Here is an 18268-nt window from a genome sequence, read left to right on the forward strand (position 1 = left end):
CACTGGGTTGCCATTCACTTCCACTGGCAACAGGGAACAACCAAAGGGGGACAATGGGTACTGCCTGACAACAAGTGGAAAAACAACACCTGTTCATAGAGTAGAACAAGGCAAGTGACAATTTCATTTGACGTCAGTAAGTTCAAGAAATGAAACGCAATTTAATGTGTAATAATGATTTGAAATGAATTGAATTTCGGTTAATGTCCTTAATCAAGTTGAAATGAACCCGAACTTGACCTTGGTCAAATTAAACCAATTAACATGAAAAGAGACAGTGAATTAGAGTGAGGTACAGTACCTGCTAATAATCAGACTGTGTACTCCATACTTGCTCTCCATCTTGTACTTTCCTGGGGCACTCAGTGGGTCAACAGGTTTTCCTCCCTTATACCTGAAAATACAAGGCATCAAGATAGTAAGTGTGTTCTTTTACACCTCAGTATTGATGGAATTCTCTGTAATTACATGTTTTTAATATGTGACATATAACTAATATGGCATAATATTGACTTAACTAATATGTTCACATATTTGACATAACTTCAATGGTTAAACATCACTATTTTGAACATTTCTAATGAGACCGTGTTGACAGGAAACATTTAAATACATTTTTCTCATGGTATCCAATTGGTAGTTAGTCTTCTCTCATCGCTGCCTCTCCTGTACGGACTCGGGAGAGGCGAAGGTAGAGAGCCGTGTGTCCTCCGAAACACAACCCAACTAAGCCGCACTGCTTCTTGACACAATGCCCACTTAACTCGGAAGCCAGCCGCACCAATGTGTCGGAGGAAACACCGTACACCTGGTGACCGTGTCAGCGTGCACTGCCCCTGCCCGCCACAGGAGTCACTAGTGCACGATGGGACAAGGACATCCCTGGCGGCCAAACCCTCCCCTAACCTGGACGACGCTGGGCCAATTGTGCGCCGGCCCAAGGGTCTCCCGGTCGCGGCCGGCTGCGACAGAGCCTGGACTCGAACCCAGAATCTCTAGTGGCACAGAATCTCTAATGGCACAGCTAGCACTGCGATGCAGTGCCTTAGACCACTGCGCCACTCGGGAGGTCGATGACAGGAAACATAAACAAAATATAGCCTAAATATCTGTGAAGTCCCTCTAATAAACAGTGAAATGGGCAGAGACATTTATAGCATTAGACAAGACCAAGGTGCTGGCTACTGGACGGTGTAATTGGTGCTAATGTGATCATTACCATGGTGCTAATGAGACCCATAAAGTGAGGAAACCTCACTAAAAAGCTCCAATAGACACCATAATGAAGGCCAGCCAAGTACTGTCCCAGAGGAAAATCTGGTTGAAATGTAATTATAACCAGTTTACAACCACAACTGCAGGTAAATGCTCATTAAAAGTGCATTCTAATCCATCGTAGGTAAATGTCACTAAACTGTCTGTCTATAAATTAAGCAGTTGCTAAGTTGTTGGTAAAACATGTCACATCTCAAAGACTACATGGCTAATCATAGTAGTTACCAGATGCAGACACAATATGGTAACAGATACATAATGAAGTAGAACAGTGGTTCAATAAGAGGCGAGCACTTCTAACCATTTGACAATAGGCCTGGGGTGACCGTCCACGGTGCAGAACAGCTTGACAGGAGTCTTCTCCCATACGGTGTGGGGCCTCAGAGCCACCATGAAGTCAGGGGCCTTGTCCGTCTCCGTACTCAACGTCATCTTCTTGTGCATCATCTCCTGCACCTGAGGAGAGACCGTATAGGTTGCATTAGCAAATGTGGGGGAACCTTTCCTCCAGCAGTGATAAGGTTAGTACAGGTAGAAATAGGATAATAGAAACTATAGGCAAAAAGCTATCAAATATTACATATCTGTTAACTGTGGTATTTGCAAACTACAGGGTATCTGATATATGATCCGTTGTCAGCAGCACTGTATATAACATGATCCTTCCACAATCCAGTGTATTACCTCTCTCGTTAACGCAATATTCTCCACTTGGGTCTTTGTGGCCACTTTCATCCTGTGGAGCTCCTTCTGAATTGAAGCGAGTCCTTTCCCAACATGACTAGACACTCGCTGGTACTCCTCTATCTCATCGGCGCTCCTACATACATATTACACAGCAGGAAATATAAGAATTGATATACCAGTACAATATACAGTGTTTAATAAAAAACAACAACAGATTAACACTTCAACATATTGTCCAGTGTTAGGTCAGATAGGTCCTTTATTAACATCTAACCAACACATCCTGTATAACAGGGTTCCACAACTGGGGGCTTGTTTTGGAGAACCAGCCCATTGTATGAAAATCGGCCCGCAGCTGAATCTAGTTGATGATCCCACTGTATAATGAAACACAACACATGTACCAGGACACAATTTGGTATATTTGCTGTGTTTTTCAGTCACCGTGGTAGCTCCTGGTAGTTTTTGCCTGCTGTCAGCTCTGACTGTGGTTCATATTCCCTTACACCTAAAACAGCATGCCATATCGGCCCTGTCCAGAAACAACCCCTAGCCCCTTCCCATCTGCACTTTATGTAAACCTGAAAGAATTTAATAGGTATGGTAGTAGTTCAATCTTAGTTGGGTGTAGATTTCACCAAATTGCTTACACCTATCTAATCCTTTCAGATCTACACAAGTGTCTAGGGGTAAGAGCTAGGGGTTGTTCTGTACTGGGCCAATGTAGCTGTGAGACACTGTCCTATTGGACCCACCTCTGCCTGAACGCCGGCACTGTATAGGCTGGTTCAGCCATAGCCTCTGTGGCGTGGGTGTGCTGCACCTGGTTCACAGACTTAGAGCTTGATTTCCTGTGGAGAGAGAGCAGTTGTTAGTCATTAGAACAGGTAGACAGGAAGATAAACAAACACTTAGTGCCAGCACTGTTGTGGTGGTACTGTGATTTTAAAATGTAAAAACAATTGCAGAAAATATTTCATATCAAAAACCAAAAGGGACATAAGAGCTAATAAAGAAATTAATTTAGTGGTTTTCACCTAGATAGTGAGATCATTGGTATTTGACAAAAGTTGACTTTTCAACATTTTCAATATCTCCAGCACAATACTAGTGTCAACATATGTGAAAACGGCGCATTTCTGTTATGTAGAAAAAAATATAAAGTGAAAAATGTCTACCCGATGATATCATCAAAGTCAAACATTTTAAAAACAGGGATTTTCAAACACTATGCTACTCGTAGTGACATGTGGAACAAGAAAATACCATTTCTTGGGCTAGAAACTCGTTGCAGGTTTAGAAAATCCCCGTTTTTTTACTTTGAATCCTACCATGTGATGTCACAGAGAACCATTATTTTTTGTACCTTTCTTCTTGTCTTTTTAACCACAGATCATAGAAATGTGCTGTTTTCACATATATGGACACTGGTTTGGTGCTGGATATGATGAATATGAGATTGAAAGGTTACAGAATTGCCCTTTAATTTCTTATCAAATATAACTAGTATAGAGTCCAGAAACTGGAAAGTTTTTTCTTGATGGGTTGGGGTCTAGAACAGGGTTCAGCATATGTTTCAGGCACAGTGAAGCAGTGGCATGCACAATACTCTATGACATAAGACATGGGTTGCATAACAACATCAACTTCACGGCTTGTTATGACCCGGTCAATAGGTCCCAACACTTTGGCTTCTGCTTGCAGTTTGTGGCTTCATTGGGTATAGCTCCATTTGCCCGCCCCCACTTCAGCACACCACAGACTCCTATATCCTTGGAATTGCAGTTTGAAGCACAGCGGATGGCGCAACCACCAAAGGGTTGTGGTGGTCTGAGGTTTAGGATGCAGTGCTACTAAGGAGCGCTAAAGCAACATCTAGTGGCCTGCTATGACCCCACGACCCTAAAACAAGGCAAAATCCATTGTTGCAAGCCGCAAAGCATCAGCATGGGGCGATGTTGGAGACCATCTCTTGTCCACTTCAATTCCCTCTACACCAGCACTATGTACATCCACACTATTGTGCTCCAGCTACTGTATTGCCAAAAAAAAACAGCTTTCTATAGTGCTGCATGTGAGGAATAACACTAATCCCCTACCTTGAAGAGTGCTCCTTGACAACATGCTTAGTAGTGTGAGAGCTGTGATGGCTGACGTGGCTCACATGCTTCTTCTGATTAAAATGCATGACCTTGGTAGCCATGGCTGGAACACTTCAAAAGAAACCTGGTCACAATACCAGGTAGGGGTTGGAGGAGGGAAAAGGATTTGTTTACCTTTACTTCACATGCAACTGAACATTGGATATTGTTTGCTGTGTTAATAAGGTTTTCAACATTAACATCAATGTTTTAGCATTATCAGACACAATAATGACTTCCCATTGAGCGCTTTCACGCTGCTATTGTCAACTATAGTTGACAACTATCTACGGTTGATGATAATCTGCAAAGCCTTGGTCCTATCCATGTAGAAGGCAATTCAAGACATGAATATTCCCTTTTATTATCAACTTTTCACATAATTAATGACAACATAGCCTAATTACAGTGGGCATACTTATAGGCACACAGGCTTTCTTTGAAGGCTAAAGACTGTCTTTGAAGGCCTCACAAAATGGCTATCAAAGGACTGATATGCAATGGTTATTATTTCTCCATTAAACTCAAAATACTTTGCTAGAGAATGTATCTTTCACATTTTCTGCCTTGCATACTAGTTCTATAATATGTATCCCACAAATGACTTAAGAGGGGCCATGAATGTTGCCTCCACATACCACCATATCAGCAGGGGTCAAATGTTTCACCTTACAGGGAGCACAGCTTATCTATGAATAGCTGAAAGAAGTCTGGAGGCTAATGCACTGGAGAAATATAGTCAAAAGCTACAGAAGAAAATTAGTAGTCTGCACCTTTGGCTGAATGTATGACAATACGAATTGGAAAATAAATTGGCCTAACATAAGCACCCTGATCAATCAATAAATTAATTATTCAACTGCCCCTAAATAAATTCAATACTCAACTTTTTATGTACCCTCCCTATACATCCATATTTCCAGGATGTGTCTTAGGTATGCACAATCATTAGTTAAGTAGCCTACATCATCTACTATGAACCAGAATTATGCACCCAAGAAAATAGGTTCAGCGACCTCTTCATTAAAAGGCATGCAATTAGTGCACAGTGAAACAGCCTACAGATAAATTCCAACACAACCCTTTTTCCCTCACTGGAGACAAATTATCAATCCCCAAAACAACTCCAGACATGTACATCGGTCACTCTTTCACTTAGTTTACATGTATGACCCAATATATGACCATTATCAACGTTAATGAACTGGAAATATAAGGTTCCCCTGAAATAGAAATGTCGGATTTATATCGACCCGCTCAATGTAATTATGTAAAAAATAACAGAAAGAAACGCGACTCACCCCTTGAGATTAAAACAGCGCAAAGCGGTAGCAGACGAGCCTGATTCCGCTTGGGAGGCACTTGCTGATGATGGTAACAAAAATATTACCCTCTCACTCAAGGAATGGCTTTCCCCGACCACCCCATGTATGGGTGCACTTGTGACTATATATAGCGTTTACCAACATTTTCTGACCCATTCAACACTTTCAGTCAAAGTTGACGTGGGCAGGTGGCTGTTGAAACTGTCAAATAATTAACACAAATATTTGCTTCAGTTTCGTCTATATTATTGTAGGATTTTTCAACAGGTTATTTGTTGGATAGACTGTTCTTCCTAGAAAAAGATTCGTGATTTTTTATTTTGTTAATAATTTAATAGGCATATAAAAATGTGTTTTAGCCTTATTTTTTGTTTTCGAGATGACTACCGAATTTATAAATCGAATGGAGAGCTCTCTTGAAGGTGATTTTCTCACTCCCACTAAGAATTGCTCACTCCCACTTCAATTAGTTTGACCAATTTCCTAATGATTTTCTCTCTACAAACTGACACCCTTAACTGTCATTATCTGCGACAGTAGTTGAATTTGACGTGATTTATTCCGTGTGGTATTAACACTGTTAAACTTATGAGACCTTTTTAGGGTTCTCAAGATTGCCTCCCACCCAGGACCAAACACTTGCCAGCAGCTATTTTTAACCAGAGATTAAGTTCAGAAACAGTGATACCCTCACCGTTTACAGTAAGTGGACTACTATAGCCCTACAACTATTTTGATCGACATCTTTCTATTTTGAAAATGCTGAAATAAAATAGCTGGAATTACATCTGATATGACTTAGCAGATAAACTTTCAAGCGCCCATGTGCAAAATCTAGTCATTTTCAATATGGTGCGATTTTCAGAAGTGTTTTATAAACCCAGGAGTTGCCAACTTTTTGATGGATTTTAGAGTTAAAGTTATAGTGCAAGTGCAGTGAATTATGGGACAAGCCTACTCCTGGACTAAAAAGCATTGTCAAGGGAGATCTCATTTGAAAGTGCTTTATTAGTAAATTAATATACTTAATCTGGGTCTGCAGCACATTGAACAATTACCCAGATCATGATGGAAATCAACCGCTATACAATAAACTGTAGATCAGAATGTTCCTTAAAAAGCTACATTTCATAATATACAATGTCATGATTTGACACCTGAGCTGAGACCTGAATAGGACACTTTGAATTTATCTGAACAATGTTAGTTGTCATGATTTGAAGATAGAATCCTTAATTGTAACAATAACAAAGCGGTTGCCCTGCCTGTTTTGGCAAAAGCTGAAGGTTGGGCCTGGAGAAATGTAACCACTCAAATTACTGACCATACATGATATATAAATAATAGTTATAACCATGTTTTGAGGCTGTAAAGTGTTTTACATTATGTTGTTTACAAACATTGGCATAAAACAAGATAATATTTGGGGTTTTGATGGGGTACAACAGTTAATCAAAGCTCATCAGGCTTATAACACTGAGTATACCAAACATCAGGAACACCTTCCTAGTACTGAGTTGACTCCAATTCTTCCGACGGTTGTGTCAAGTTGGCTGGATGTCCTTTGGGTGGTGGACCATTCTTGATACGCATGTGAAGCTGTTGAGCGTGAAAAAATTATCAGCGTTGCAGTTCTTGACACAAAACGGTGCCCCTAGCACCTATTACCATACTCAGTTCAAATGCACTTACATTTTTTGCCCTTTCACTCTCAGAATGGCACACATACACAATCCATATCTCAATTGTCGCAAGGCTTAAAAATCCTTCTCTAACCTGTCTCCTCCCCTTTATCTATACTAATCGAAGTGGATTTAACAAGTGACATTAATAAGGGATCATAGCTTTCACCTGGATTCACCTGTTCAGGCGATGTCATGGAAAGAGCAGGTGTTTTTAATGTTTAGTATAATCAGTGTATAAATTGTATTCTTGAAGAATCAATGGGTTTATATCATTAATTTATAAGTCCAAAAATGTATGTAGCAAATAAGGATTCTAGCTTTAAAGTACACTGCTAGAAATATTTGTATTAACATAATAACAATTAAAACACAATTACTATTGCTTGTGGTAGCTAATAGCATCTGAGCACCTCGACCCCGGCTCTCAACAGCATCCCTATTGGCTGACATTTGACCCGAGCCACCGTGCCTTAGTAGGGAGCAAAATCCAAATGGCTGAAGATCACAAAGTCTTGGTAGTAAGAAACATTGGTTTGAGGGATATGAAAAGGAATGCAGGTGGAACACATCTCAGACTCATTTGTATTGTTTCATTTTAAATGGGTAGCCTAAGTTGACTGAAATCCATCTGCAAGATTCAGTGCATTAAGGTATATATTTCTTGATCATTGATCTTCTGGGACCAGATCTGTGTAGTTGGTGATTAGTAAAGTAGTTTTACTGTACTTATCTTCAATAGAGACCCTGTAAAGAACTTTGAGACAGAAAGCCTTTCTAAACTGCATCTTCTAATTTCTCAGAGGAAATGAGAGAGTTATTGGGCCAATACATCTCAGACACCCTCAGCTATGTCCACACAGTGAAGGAATTCTGTGACAGGCATCCAAGGTGGATCCTGCAGAGAAAGGAGGAACAATCCAAGATGAAGAACATCAAGGAAATGTCTTGAATGCAGAAGACAAGACCAAGGCATTAGGAGAGTTCACGAAAGACTATCTGACCCAGGTGACTGCAAACCGTAGGCTTAAGGAGCTGGAGAAGGAGCTGGAAGCTGTACTGAAGGACACTCTCAATGGGCTGGAGTAGCTGGACTGCTTCATGGATGCTGTGGAGAGGCTGGTGGTCACCTCTGTTTGTATTTGCTGATGAAAACCGGTTGTGTCCTCTGCCTCAGGGGAGGGAACAAGCAAGTGTCCGAGCTGTCATCACCTCCGCTAGAATGGCCTGTCCTCTCCTCATCCACTTTAAGAGGGACGCTTCAGCCTTCTTTTCCCCATGCCTCCTCAATGTGGAGGTGCTGCACGTGTACTTGGAAAATTACATGCACATCTCTGAGCAGCTTGGTGAGAGAATGGGATTGGGAAAAACGTAAGTGGAAATCAGTTTAAATTATTAAACACAATATTCAAATCAAATGATCTATCCTTTTTTTCTCGCTGTATGGTTTCAGACATACCAGTAAGATACTTTATATTATTATGTAACATTATAGCAACTTTTGTTCTAGCTGAAAAGTTATTTATGTTGTTTATTATAAAAAAAATTGCAGAGAGAAGAATGACAACTTGATGATTGACACAAGCCCTGAAGTAAATGAAAAGTCCATGCAGACCGTGTTTAACCATTTGCGCTATTTGAGTGATATCAGGTAAACCTTTCCAGTTTTGTTTTATGTTACATTTGCAAATACTAGCTTACTAACACTGAGGGTACACATTTCTGATCATTCATCAATTCCAGCAACATGTTTCAATGTCTCTGATGAAAAAGTGGAATATGTTCCTCCTGCTAGGGTGGACCAGCACCTCAGACTGACGTTCCTGTTCCAGGAGTCTGCCCTGCGCTTCATTGGTCTGTTCAGTCAGTGCCACTCCAGAATGCTGGACTTTATAAAAGAGCTGGAAAGGAGAGCTGGCAAACTAGATAAGATGAAGAAAGGGGGTTATATCTCCAGTGTGGCAGGCAGTGCAGTGGGGGCGACCAGAGGTGCTCTGACCATAACAGGCCTTTGTCTTGCCCCTGTTACTGCTGGGCTGTCACTGGGACTCACCATCGCAGTGATTGGAATGGGTGTGACCAGTGGGGTCAACAGTCTAACCACTGGTGTTACAAAGGTGGCATTTAAAAGCTACCAAAACAAGAAAGCCAATACAATCTTTCAATGTTTCATGGAGGACATGCAAAGACTCCATGGTAGTCTGGAGAAGGTGGCCAGCAACATTTGCCCTTTGGAGCCGAAGGTGGTGGCATTAGTGGTTGGGAAGAATATAGGCAAAGGTGGTGCGAGTTTAGGAAAGAAGATCAATGGCATAGTAAAAAATACCTCTGCAATAGAGGCCTTAATGGGAAAAGGCATGGTTATGGGTGCAGGCAAGTTGGGACTCCAAGAGGGCAAAACATTTGCTGCAGATTTACCTGACATTGGGATGTTGGCCCAAGGCACTCCACTCGCCCTCTCTAGGACATTAAGGCGATGCGCCGTGGCCTCAAATGCCCTATTCATTGGCCTGGATATCATCACTATCTGTAAAGACAGTGTCAGCCTTGCCAAAGGCAGCAAGAGCAAGAGATCCCAGCTCATCCGAGCCAGAGCAGCACTGTGGCGCACAGAGATCGACTCATGTCAGAGGATCCATGACTCACTGTGCCGAGGCATCTGGAGGTTCAGAAAGAGTCAGCGAATCCTGGAGAAACCCTTTTACCTTGTGAAGGAGTTTGAAAGTCTAGAGCCGCTTGTGCAGATGAGACTCATGGAGCAGCCTGAGGATGATTTGAAACTCTGGTGCAGCTTATGGAGGAGACGAGACTCCTGAGGAACCCTATGGAGGAGACGAGACTCCTGGGGCAGCCTAAGGAGAAGATAGAAAAGGGTACAAAAGTTGTTAAATTGATTTGCCCTTAAACATGTCACATACTGTACACAGCAGATGTTGAATGATATTATGTACATGTATTAGCAAAAATACTCAATGTCACGTCTTGGTCTTAGTATTTTGTGTTTTCTTTATTTGTTTGGTCAGGCTAGGGTGTGACATGGGTTATTGTGGTGTGTTTTTGTCTTAGGGGTTTGTGGGGTGTCTACGTAGTCTATGGCTGCCTGAGGCGGTTCTCAATCAGAGTCAGGTGATTATCGTTGTCTCTGATTGGGAACCATATTATTACCATATTATTACTGTGCATGGTTTTAAAGTTTATTGGACTTGAGAATAGAGAATAGAAGAGAACATATTTTTTTATTAAATGTATTTAAGATTATTACAATTTTTATTCAAACCACCCCTTTATCTGGGCGGTGTTCATGTTGTCCAATAGTCAGATCTAAATATTCTAAATGTATTATATAGAAGAAACATGCCTCTCTGACATGTCAAATAAAGACTCACTATCTTTCAGCAACATAAGTAGATGTACCAACTGAGCGTAGCTGTTCTACGTCAGATTCTAGAACTTGTCACACTGTACATTGATGTAGTGTAACAATTTAAAAATAGTTTAAAAATAATTACATCCACATTATATTATTGTGAAAATCTAATAGGCCTACAGTTATTTCAACATGGTTATTCTATTTCTGAATTGTATAGGCATGTACTGCCCTGCCCTCTAGTGTCTTTCAGTGTCTTTTACTCATGTGACATGTCTTGATTGTTACCCACTTCAGTTAAGATATGTGCAGATAAAAGTGCATTATTTTCTAACTTAGCAATGTTTAAATATCCATACAGAGTTCAACTGCAGAACTACATAGATTTTCAGAAACAGTGATACTCTCACCGCTTACAGAAGATTAATGTAGCCCTACAACTTTATAATATGACAACGGTAAAATAGCTGTAATACATCTGCTATGATTTAGCAAATTAACTTGTGCAGAAATCTATTAACCAGATCGATCTTTTCAATATGGTGTCATTTTTCATAGCCTAAGTGCTTTTTGACAAGGATCGATGAGTTGTGAGTCCCAAGATGCTGTTCTGCACACCCACTGCGCCGTTATTTGCCTGTTTGTGGCCAGCCTGTTAGCTTGCACGATTCAAGCTGTTTTCGCCCACAGGACTGGCGCAGACTGGATGTTTTTTTTTGTCGCACCATTCTCAGTAAACCCTAGACACTGTCTTGATTGAAAAGCAGAGAAGGGCGACCATTTCTGAAATACTCGATCTGGCGTGCCTGCACTCAAAGTCACTTAGGTCACTTGTTTTACCATTTCTAATGATCAATCAAACAGTAACTGAATGCCTAAATGCCTGTCTTACATTATATAGCAAGCCACGGCCACATGAGTTACTCTCTGTAGGCACAATCTTTTTTTCGTGAACCTCGGTGTACCTAAAAACTGGTCAGTATGTGTATGTTACAGGTGTAATTACAGAGCTGGGTCTAAAACAACTGGCCTTACATTACAGTACAGTATTAAACCTTCCTCCGCTTATAGATTTGTATGACAAGACAACAAATAATGATTATATCTGAGAATGTAATTTATGCCTATTCTTGAACCAATCAACAATTTAATCCCTTTTAAATCACAACAGTGGCGACAGAAACGGGAATAAAATGTAGTAAATCCAGATTTAATATAATATTATCCCATCCTAAAAGCCAATTTTATATTATGTTCCAGTTTTTCCAGAACATAATTTTAAAGTTGTTGATAAGATGAATTTCTCAATATACAATAAACATATTTATCATACAAACTCCAAGTGACGTCTCAAATATTTAATCAGGGAAGATGTCCAGCTGAATACGTACATTCAATACAGGGCAGTGTCCACTTACACCCTTAGCTCTCACCCCCTCCCTTCCACAACGATGTACATGAGTACTTTTCCATCACCCAAGATTTCTCCATGCTACTCTGTGCATATTACAGGACTTCTCATCAGTCAAGAGAGGCCTTGAGTTATTGGGAGTACACATTTACACTCTTCAAATAGACAAAGAGCTTGAACCTAATACTTTCAGTCTCTAAGGACATAAAAACAATATATTCATACTAAGAGGATTTCATGATATTAAACAGTAATATAAAACAGTCATTTACAATCTACCAGAGTAAAGACAAAGCTAAAGAAAAGTATTACTCAGATGATGGCACTACAAAGCTGTATTTTAATATACCAAGTCTCTACACCACTACCGGTGTCAAACTTTGTAAAGTCCTAAAGTGCTCTCAAAGTATGACAGAAACACCTGGGTATTTGCACTCTGATGGTGTTTTTTAGTTTGTAAAAATAATGAACTAGTTTCTTAATTTGTAAAATGTTTGCTTTTCAATGAAAGACCAATGGACAGCAATATGTGGCATGGTAATTAACATAAGTACCAGAGCCAACTACTAAGGGAAAGGGGGAAACCTAGTCAGTTGTCCAAATTAATGTATTCAATTGCATTGTGTCTCCGCATTTAACCCAACCCCTCTGAATCAGAGGTGCCATAATCGACATGTATGTCTTCGGTGCCCGGGGAACAGTGGGTTAACTGCCTTGCTCAGGGTCATAACGACAGATTTTTACCTTGTCAGCTAGTTAGGGTTAATGATGGAGAGCATAGAAGGGAGGGAAATCACATGGTTTACTGTAAAGGAAGTACAAGCCAGCACAAAAAACATAATTTGTCAAATTTTGGCAGATGGGACACAACTCATCACCCAAAGCCCTTAATTTGTATTGTAATATTTTCTTTGGACTTTAATTAAAGTTTATAATTCTCATAAAATGTTCGATTGGTAGCCTAAGCCTGGCTGACATCTATCTACAAGCGTCAGTGCATTAAGGTATGTTTGTTTGGTGACCCCGCTTTATTTGAAGTGCATCTAATAAAACCTTTATAAAGGCTTCATAAGCACTAAATAGATGCTTCACAAAGTATCTATAACCGTACACCATGCTCTATAAAGGTTCATAATGTGGCATAACTGTGTGACATAACCATACATTTATTTGTTCACATTTATTAATCCTTTATAGAGCATGAAATACGGTTCTAGATGATTTGTGACCCATTTATTTAGTGCTTTGAAGCATATTTGAATGCTTTATGAAGCCTTAATAAGATGCACTTCAAATAAAGCGGGGCCATTCGTTTTTTTAAAGGGTCGTTTGGATAATATTTTGTGGGTTTTGAGCATTGCTCTTCAAAACTTCAGAGGAAGTATAAAATTGACTAGTATATCCACAGATAGATGACAAGACCGGCAAGAGATCAAAGATGCGGTAAGGAGCTATTTATATTTCAGAACTGCATATATTTTCAATACTGTTGCCAGTTCTTTTGAGGTCAAACATAAGGGGTAATTGAGTAAGATCCTATGTTCTTACAGAGAGAAAATTAGAGAGTTAATTGACCAATACATCTCAGACACCCTCAGCTACATCCACACAGTGGAGAAATTCTGTGACAGGCATCCAAGGTGGATCCTGCAGAGAAAGGATGAACATTCCAAGATGAAGAACATCAAGGACAAGGCAGAAAGAATCGACCCCAACGTTGATAAAGTCATTAACTCTAAGGATAAGGCATTTCAAGAGTTCACAAACAAGTGTCTGACCCAGGTAACTGCAGACAATAGGCATAAGGAGCTGGAGAAGGAGCTGGAAGCTGTACTGAAGGACACTCTCAAGGGTACTGGAGAGGCTGGACTGCTTCATGGATGCTGTGGAGAGGCTGGTGGTCACCTCTCTGTTTGTATTTGCTGATGAAAACCGGTTGTGTCCTCTGCCTCAGGGGAGGGAACAAGCAAGTGTCCGAGCTGTCATCACCTCCGCTAGAATGGCCTGTCCTCTCCTTATCCACTTTAAGAGGGACGCTTCAGCCTTCTTTTCCCCATGCCTCCTCAATGTGGAGGTGCCGTACGAGCACCTGGAAAATTACATACACATCTCTGAGAAACTGTGTGAGAGAATGGGATTGGGAAATGCGCAAGTGGAAATCAGTTTAAATTATTTACAACACTTGAATACCATTGGACATCTGTGGAAAGACTTGAAGATTGCTGTTCACTGTCACTCCCCATCTAATTTAACAGAGCTTGGAAGGAAGAATCGGCAAAATTCTCAAATCCAAATGTGCAAGGCTGATGCATACATACCCAAGACAACTTAAAGTTGTAATCGCCACCAAAGATGTTCTACAAAGTAGTGACTCAGGTGTGTGAATACTTATGTAAATGAGATATTTCTGCACTTAATTTTCAATAAAGGTGTAAATAATTTGTACACATTTTGGGTTATTGTGTGTAGATATTGTGTGTAGATAGGTAAAAACAAATACTTAATCAATTTTGAATCCACGATGTAACACAAAGTGGAATAGGTCAAGGGGTGTGAATACTTTCTGAAGGCACTGTATCTGTGACAATACTAGTTGTACTAATTGAATGTGGCTGTTCTAGGCCAGATTCTAGAACTTGTCACTGTATTCTAATGTTGATGTAGTGTAACAATTTGTTTCAAAAGAGTTTCATCCCCATTATATTGTTGATCAAATCTAATACACAGTAAATTCAGCATGGTAATTCCATGTCTGAATCTCCTGAATTATATTAGGTATGTACTGCCCTCTAGTGTCTTTTTGAATACTTACATGACAAGTCTTGCTGTTATTGAGTTTTATTCATGGCAGAGAAGATATGTGCTGATAAAAGTGCATTCTTTTCTAGTTAAGTAATGTGTAAATATCCATATTGAGTTCAAGTGCATGATAAAACAATTTCTTTATAAAATAATTGTGAATTACCGTATCTGTAATTGTCTCCCTGAGATTGGTTTTAATCCATTGCACACAGGAATGTGGTGTTGGCTAAAAACAAAATAAATAAACAAAGAACCAAGAGGTATGATGGCATTAACTCAGAATTGGGGTGCTATCTGTTGTGTGTGTGTATGTGCTCATGTGTGTGCGTGCCTGCGTCCGTGTGAGTGTCATATTATTGACCCCTTCTCAGCTGGATTCCATTGTCTATTTGGTGGGCACCAGCACACAGAGCACTTGTATGAGGAAGAAAGGAGATTATTGGAGCATAATAATATGATGAGCAGGGAAGTTTCAGGGGCCTCCACATTGGGATGCTGCTATATTCAGTTCAGTTCTTACTGGGGTTGACATTTGGATCAGTCTGAATACAAGGTTTTAGTCGATTCTATTACAACTCAATAGATTCAAGACATTGATATTCAATACATCTATATATTGGAAATGTGCCTATCATTCCAATTTGGAGAGTGGACATCAAATGCACAGAATTACAGTTAACTCCAACATTTGTGGCACCCTTAAAAAATTGCTAATTATATTTTATACTAATACAATTGCAAAGAGAAATACATTTTTAACAAGTAATACATTTTATTCTCAAAAATATAGGTGTCAAAACATTTTTGGAGGTGACTATAAATAAGACTAACCTATAGAATTGTAGGATATGGTGTCAAATGTTTTATTTTATTTAACCTTTATTTAACTAGGCAAGTCAGTTAAGAACAAATTCTTATTTACAATGACGGTATACCCTAACCCGGACGATGATGGACCAATTGTGCGCCGCCCTATGGGACTCCCAATCACGGCCGGTTGTGATACAGCCTGGAATCAAACCAGTGTCTGTAGTGATGCCTCTAGCACTAAGATGCAGTGCCTTAGACCACGGTGCCACACGGGAGCCCCCAATAATTGTAGATTTGGAGACCAAGTTCTGTAATTTTCCAACTTCGGCCCTTGGAGTGGCCAAGCCATCTTCCTCACTATGTGTGGGAACAAGATACACTTGCGTTCAATACCAGGCAAATGTATTAAAAAAACTCCAAAAGATAGGTGTCAAAATTATTGGCACTCGTTTTCAAAACTCCGGCACCCTTTAGAGGATAACGACACTGAGCCTTTTTCTAAAATGTTTTATGAGTTTGGGGAAGACATTGGGAGGGATCCATACAAAATCTTTCCACATCCTTGATATCCTTCAGTCTGTGCTTATGGACTGCTCTCTTCAATATAAACCACAGGTTTTCAATGTGGTTTAAGACCGGAAACTGAATTGGTCATTAGAAAATGTAGATTTTGTGGTCAATTTACTATTTATTTGGGGATTCTGATGTGTGCGTGTGGTTATTGTCTTGCTGGAAGATCCACTTGCGGCCACATCTCAGCCTCCTGGCAGAGGCAGCCAGGTTTTGGGCAAAAATGTCCTGGTACTTGGTAGAGTTTAGTGGAAGCAAAACAGTCCCATAATAAAGATCCACCACCATATTTTACAGTAGATATGAGGTTATGTTCCGCATGTGCATCCTTCTTTCGATGCAAAAGCCACCACTGGTTTGCGTGGCCAAAGAGCTCTATTTTCGTGTCATCAGAACATAACACTGGTTCCAATCCAAGGACCAAGGCCGTTTAGAAAACTCCAGGCATTTACATTTGATTGTCGCTCTCAAAGTTTTTTTCTGGCAACCCTTCCAAAGAACCAATTGGCATGGAGGTGGCATGTCATTGTAGATTTGGAGACCCGAAGATGCCACCAAGTTCTGTTATTCTCCAACTTTGGCCTTTGGGTTCTTCTTTGTGCGTAGGGACAAGATACACTTGTGTCCAATACCAGGCAAGTTTACCACTGTTCCAATTGTTGGTAATTGTGGTAAGTGGTGTATTTGTGTCTTTAGCAATTTTTTGCACACATTGCCTTTTTTTGCACACATTTATTTGTATATATCCCCTGTACAGATACATCCCATAAAAATTGGTTCCTGTTTCAGTCATGTCTTTGGTCACATAGCTAGCTATTCGCTGGCGTAAGTGGAGACACTTCAGGCTGAGGAGTATGTTTTACACATCCCCATGTGCTACAAAGGTGCCAGTCAGACAATTTTTATCCAAAGAATGCAACACACTTTGAAAGGCGGTGACCAACGCTGGACATCGACTTGACAAGTTTGACATTGAGACAAGCATGATGCAAGACTTTGCGCTCACTGAGTCCCACAGAGTATTTGCGCATGTGCACGGGTACAATTCACGCTGCTACAATGAGGGTAGCTACAGTACCACAACAACAGAAAAGTTTAGCCTCACACTTCAACGCTTCTGATCGTTGTGGAAATTGACCCACTACTACTGTTAACTTTGTGCATCTACGTCATCTCGTGTCATCTCACGGAGTCTACCTTTTAACCTAACCTAATCTATAACCTGACCTTATGCATTACTGCCCCCAGTGACAAGAAGTGACATCCCAAATACACATAAACTATACAACACATAAATGGCTCCTAGCCTCCCACATATAGGCTACTTTCTGTCCCTAACACTAAAACTAAAACTAAATAAAAACGAGTAAAGTGAATCTTAAAACTAACTGAAAATAAACTGAATTTCAAATAATATTAAAACCAATAAAAATAAAAAACGATTTAAAAACACAAAACTATAATAACCTTGTTATATACAGTATTTTTTGCTCAACTTTATCAAGGCTGCAAATAATTTGAGGTGACTGTATAGTGTAGTTCTGTGTCAATAGTATCCATTTATTATTCTGTCTCTGTGGCCTCTCACAGTGAAGCCAGAGACAAGGTCACCTTGGAGCGGCCATGATGGCACCAGTCTTTTTGGAGTGAAGAGCGACAGGTCAACCAAACACAAAGCACACTCTTCTCTCTCTCAAGCTGCTCCTTTGGAGGACAGAACAGAGAGATGGAAAACCCTTCTTCAAGGGGGATAGAGGGAAAGCAGTAGGGAGGGAGGAGGGGAGAATGAGGGGGAGGTCCTAATTCACTATAGAGTTGAGGGAAAAAGACGTCAGAAGCGCCACGCGTCATTGAGTCAGCCGAGATGGTTCGGTTTACGTGAAGCGTGAGGTTGACGTACTGGGGACTGAAGAGAAGGGGGATATTTAACACCTTCAAGACCAGGTATAGTAATGTTGAGTTTTGTTGCATCAGATCATCAGAAATTGATACAGTGTTTCAGTCCTTGTGTTTTATACCATTGATGGGGCATTTTCTTGTGGTTCAAACTTGAAGGTCAAAAGACAAAAGAAAGGTGACTGTCATAAGCAGCTGTAATATTTTGAGAAATGTACATTTTAGTGACATTTCAAGACAGAAAGAAATATAATTCTGATGGAATGGTACACATTACATATGAGCTGTTTTGGTAAATCGGT

At 40.2% G+C, this 18268-nt stretch overlaps 2 protein-coding genes across 6 annotated transcripts in view; one reads left to right on the forward strand and one right to left on the reverse strand.

Annotated features, from left to right (window-relative positions):
• Window positions 1-5555, reverse strand: part of myom2a (myomesin 2a) — a 29166-nt gene extending 23611 nt beyond the window's left edge. For 4 of the 5 annotated variants that reach the window (XM_035779186.2, XM_035779184.2, XM_035779183.2 and 1 more), the window contains exons 1-6: window positions 5405-5555; window positions 4062-4188; window positions 2718-2813; window positions 1960-2095; window positions 1577-1731; window positions 302-394 (exon numbers count right to left, since the gene is read on the reverse strand). In XM_035779186.2, the coding sequence (XP_035635079.2) occupies window positions 302-394; window positions 1577-1731; window positions 1960-2095; window positions 2718-2813; window positions 4062-4165 (584 nt within the window). In that variant the 5' untranslated portion in view covers window positions 4166-4188; window positions 5405-5555. The remainder of the gene's footprint in view (window positions 1-301; window positions 395-1576; window positions 1732-1959; window positions 2096-2717; window positions 2814-4061; window positions 4189-5404) is intronic. The other variant, XM_035779185.2, reaches the window with a different exon arrangement.
• Window positions 5556-6445: 890 nt separating this feature from the next.
• Window positions 6446-11814, forward strand: LOC118389290 (apolipoprotein L4-like). The gene is made up of 3 exons (XM_035779191.2): window positions 6446-8481; window positions 8663-8761; window positions 8906-11814. Exons 1-3 carry the CDS (start codon window positions 8186-8188, stop codon window positions 9924-9926), a joined length of 1416 nt encoding a protein of 471 aa, XP_035635084.1. The 5' UTR covers window positions 6446-8185; the 3' UTR covers window positions 9927-11814.
• Window positions 11815-18268: the final 6454 nt, after the last annotated feature.

The sequence above is a fragment of the Oncorhynchus keta genome, chromosome 10 (assembly GCF_023373465.1).
Source record: "Oncorhynchus keta strain PuntledgeMale-10-30-2019 chromosome 10, Oket_V2, whole genome shotgun sequence".
NCBI lineage: Eukaryota > Metazoa > Chordata > Actinopteri > Salmoniformes > Salmonidae > Oncorhynchus > Oncorhynchus keta.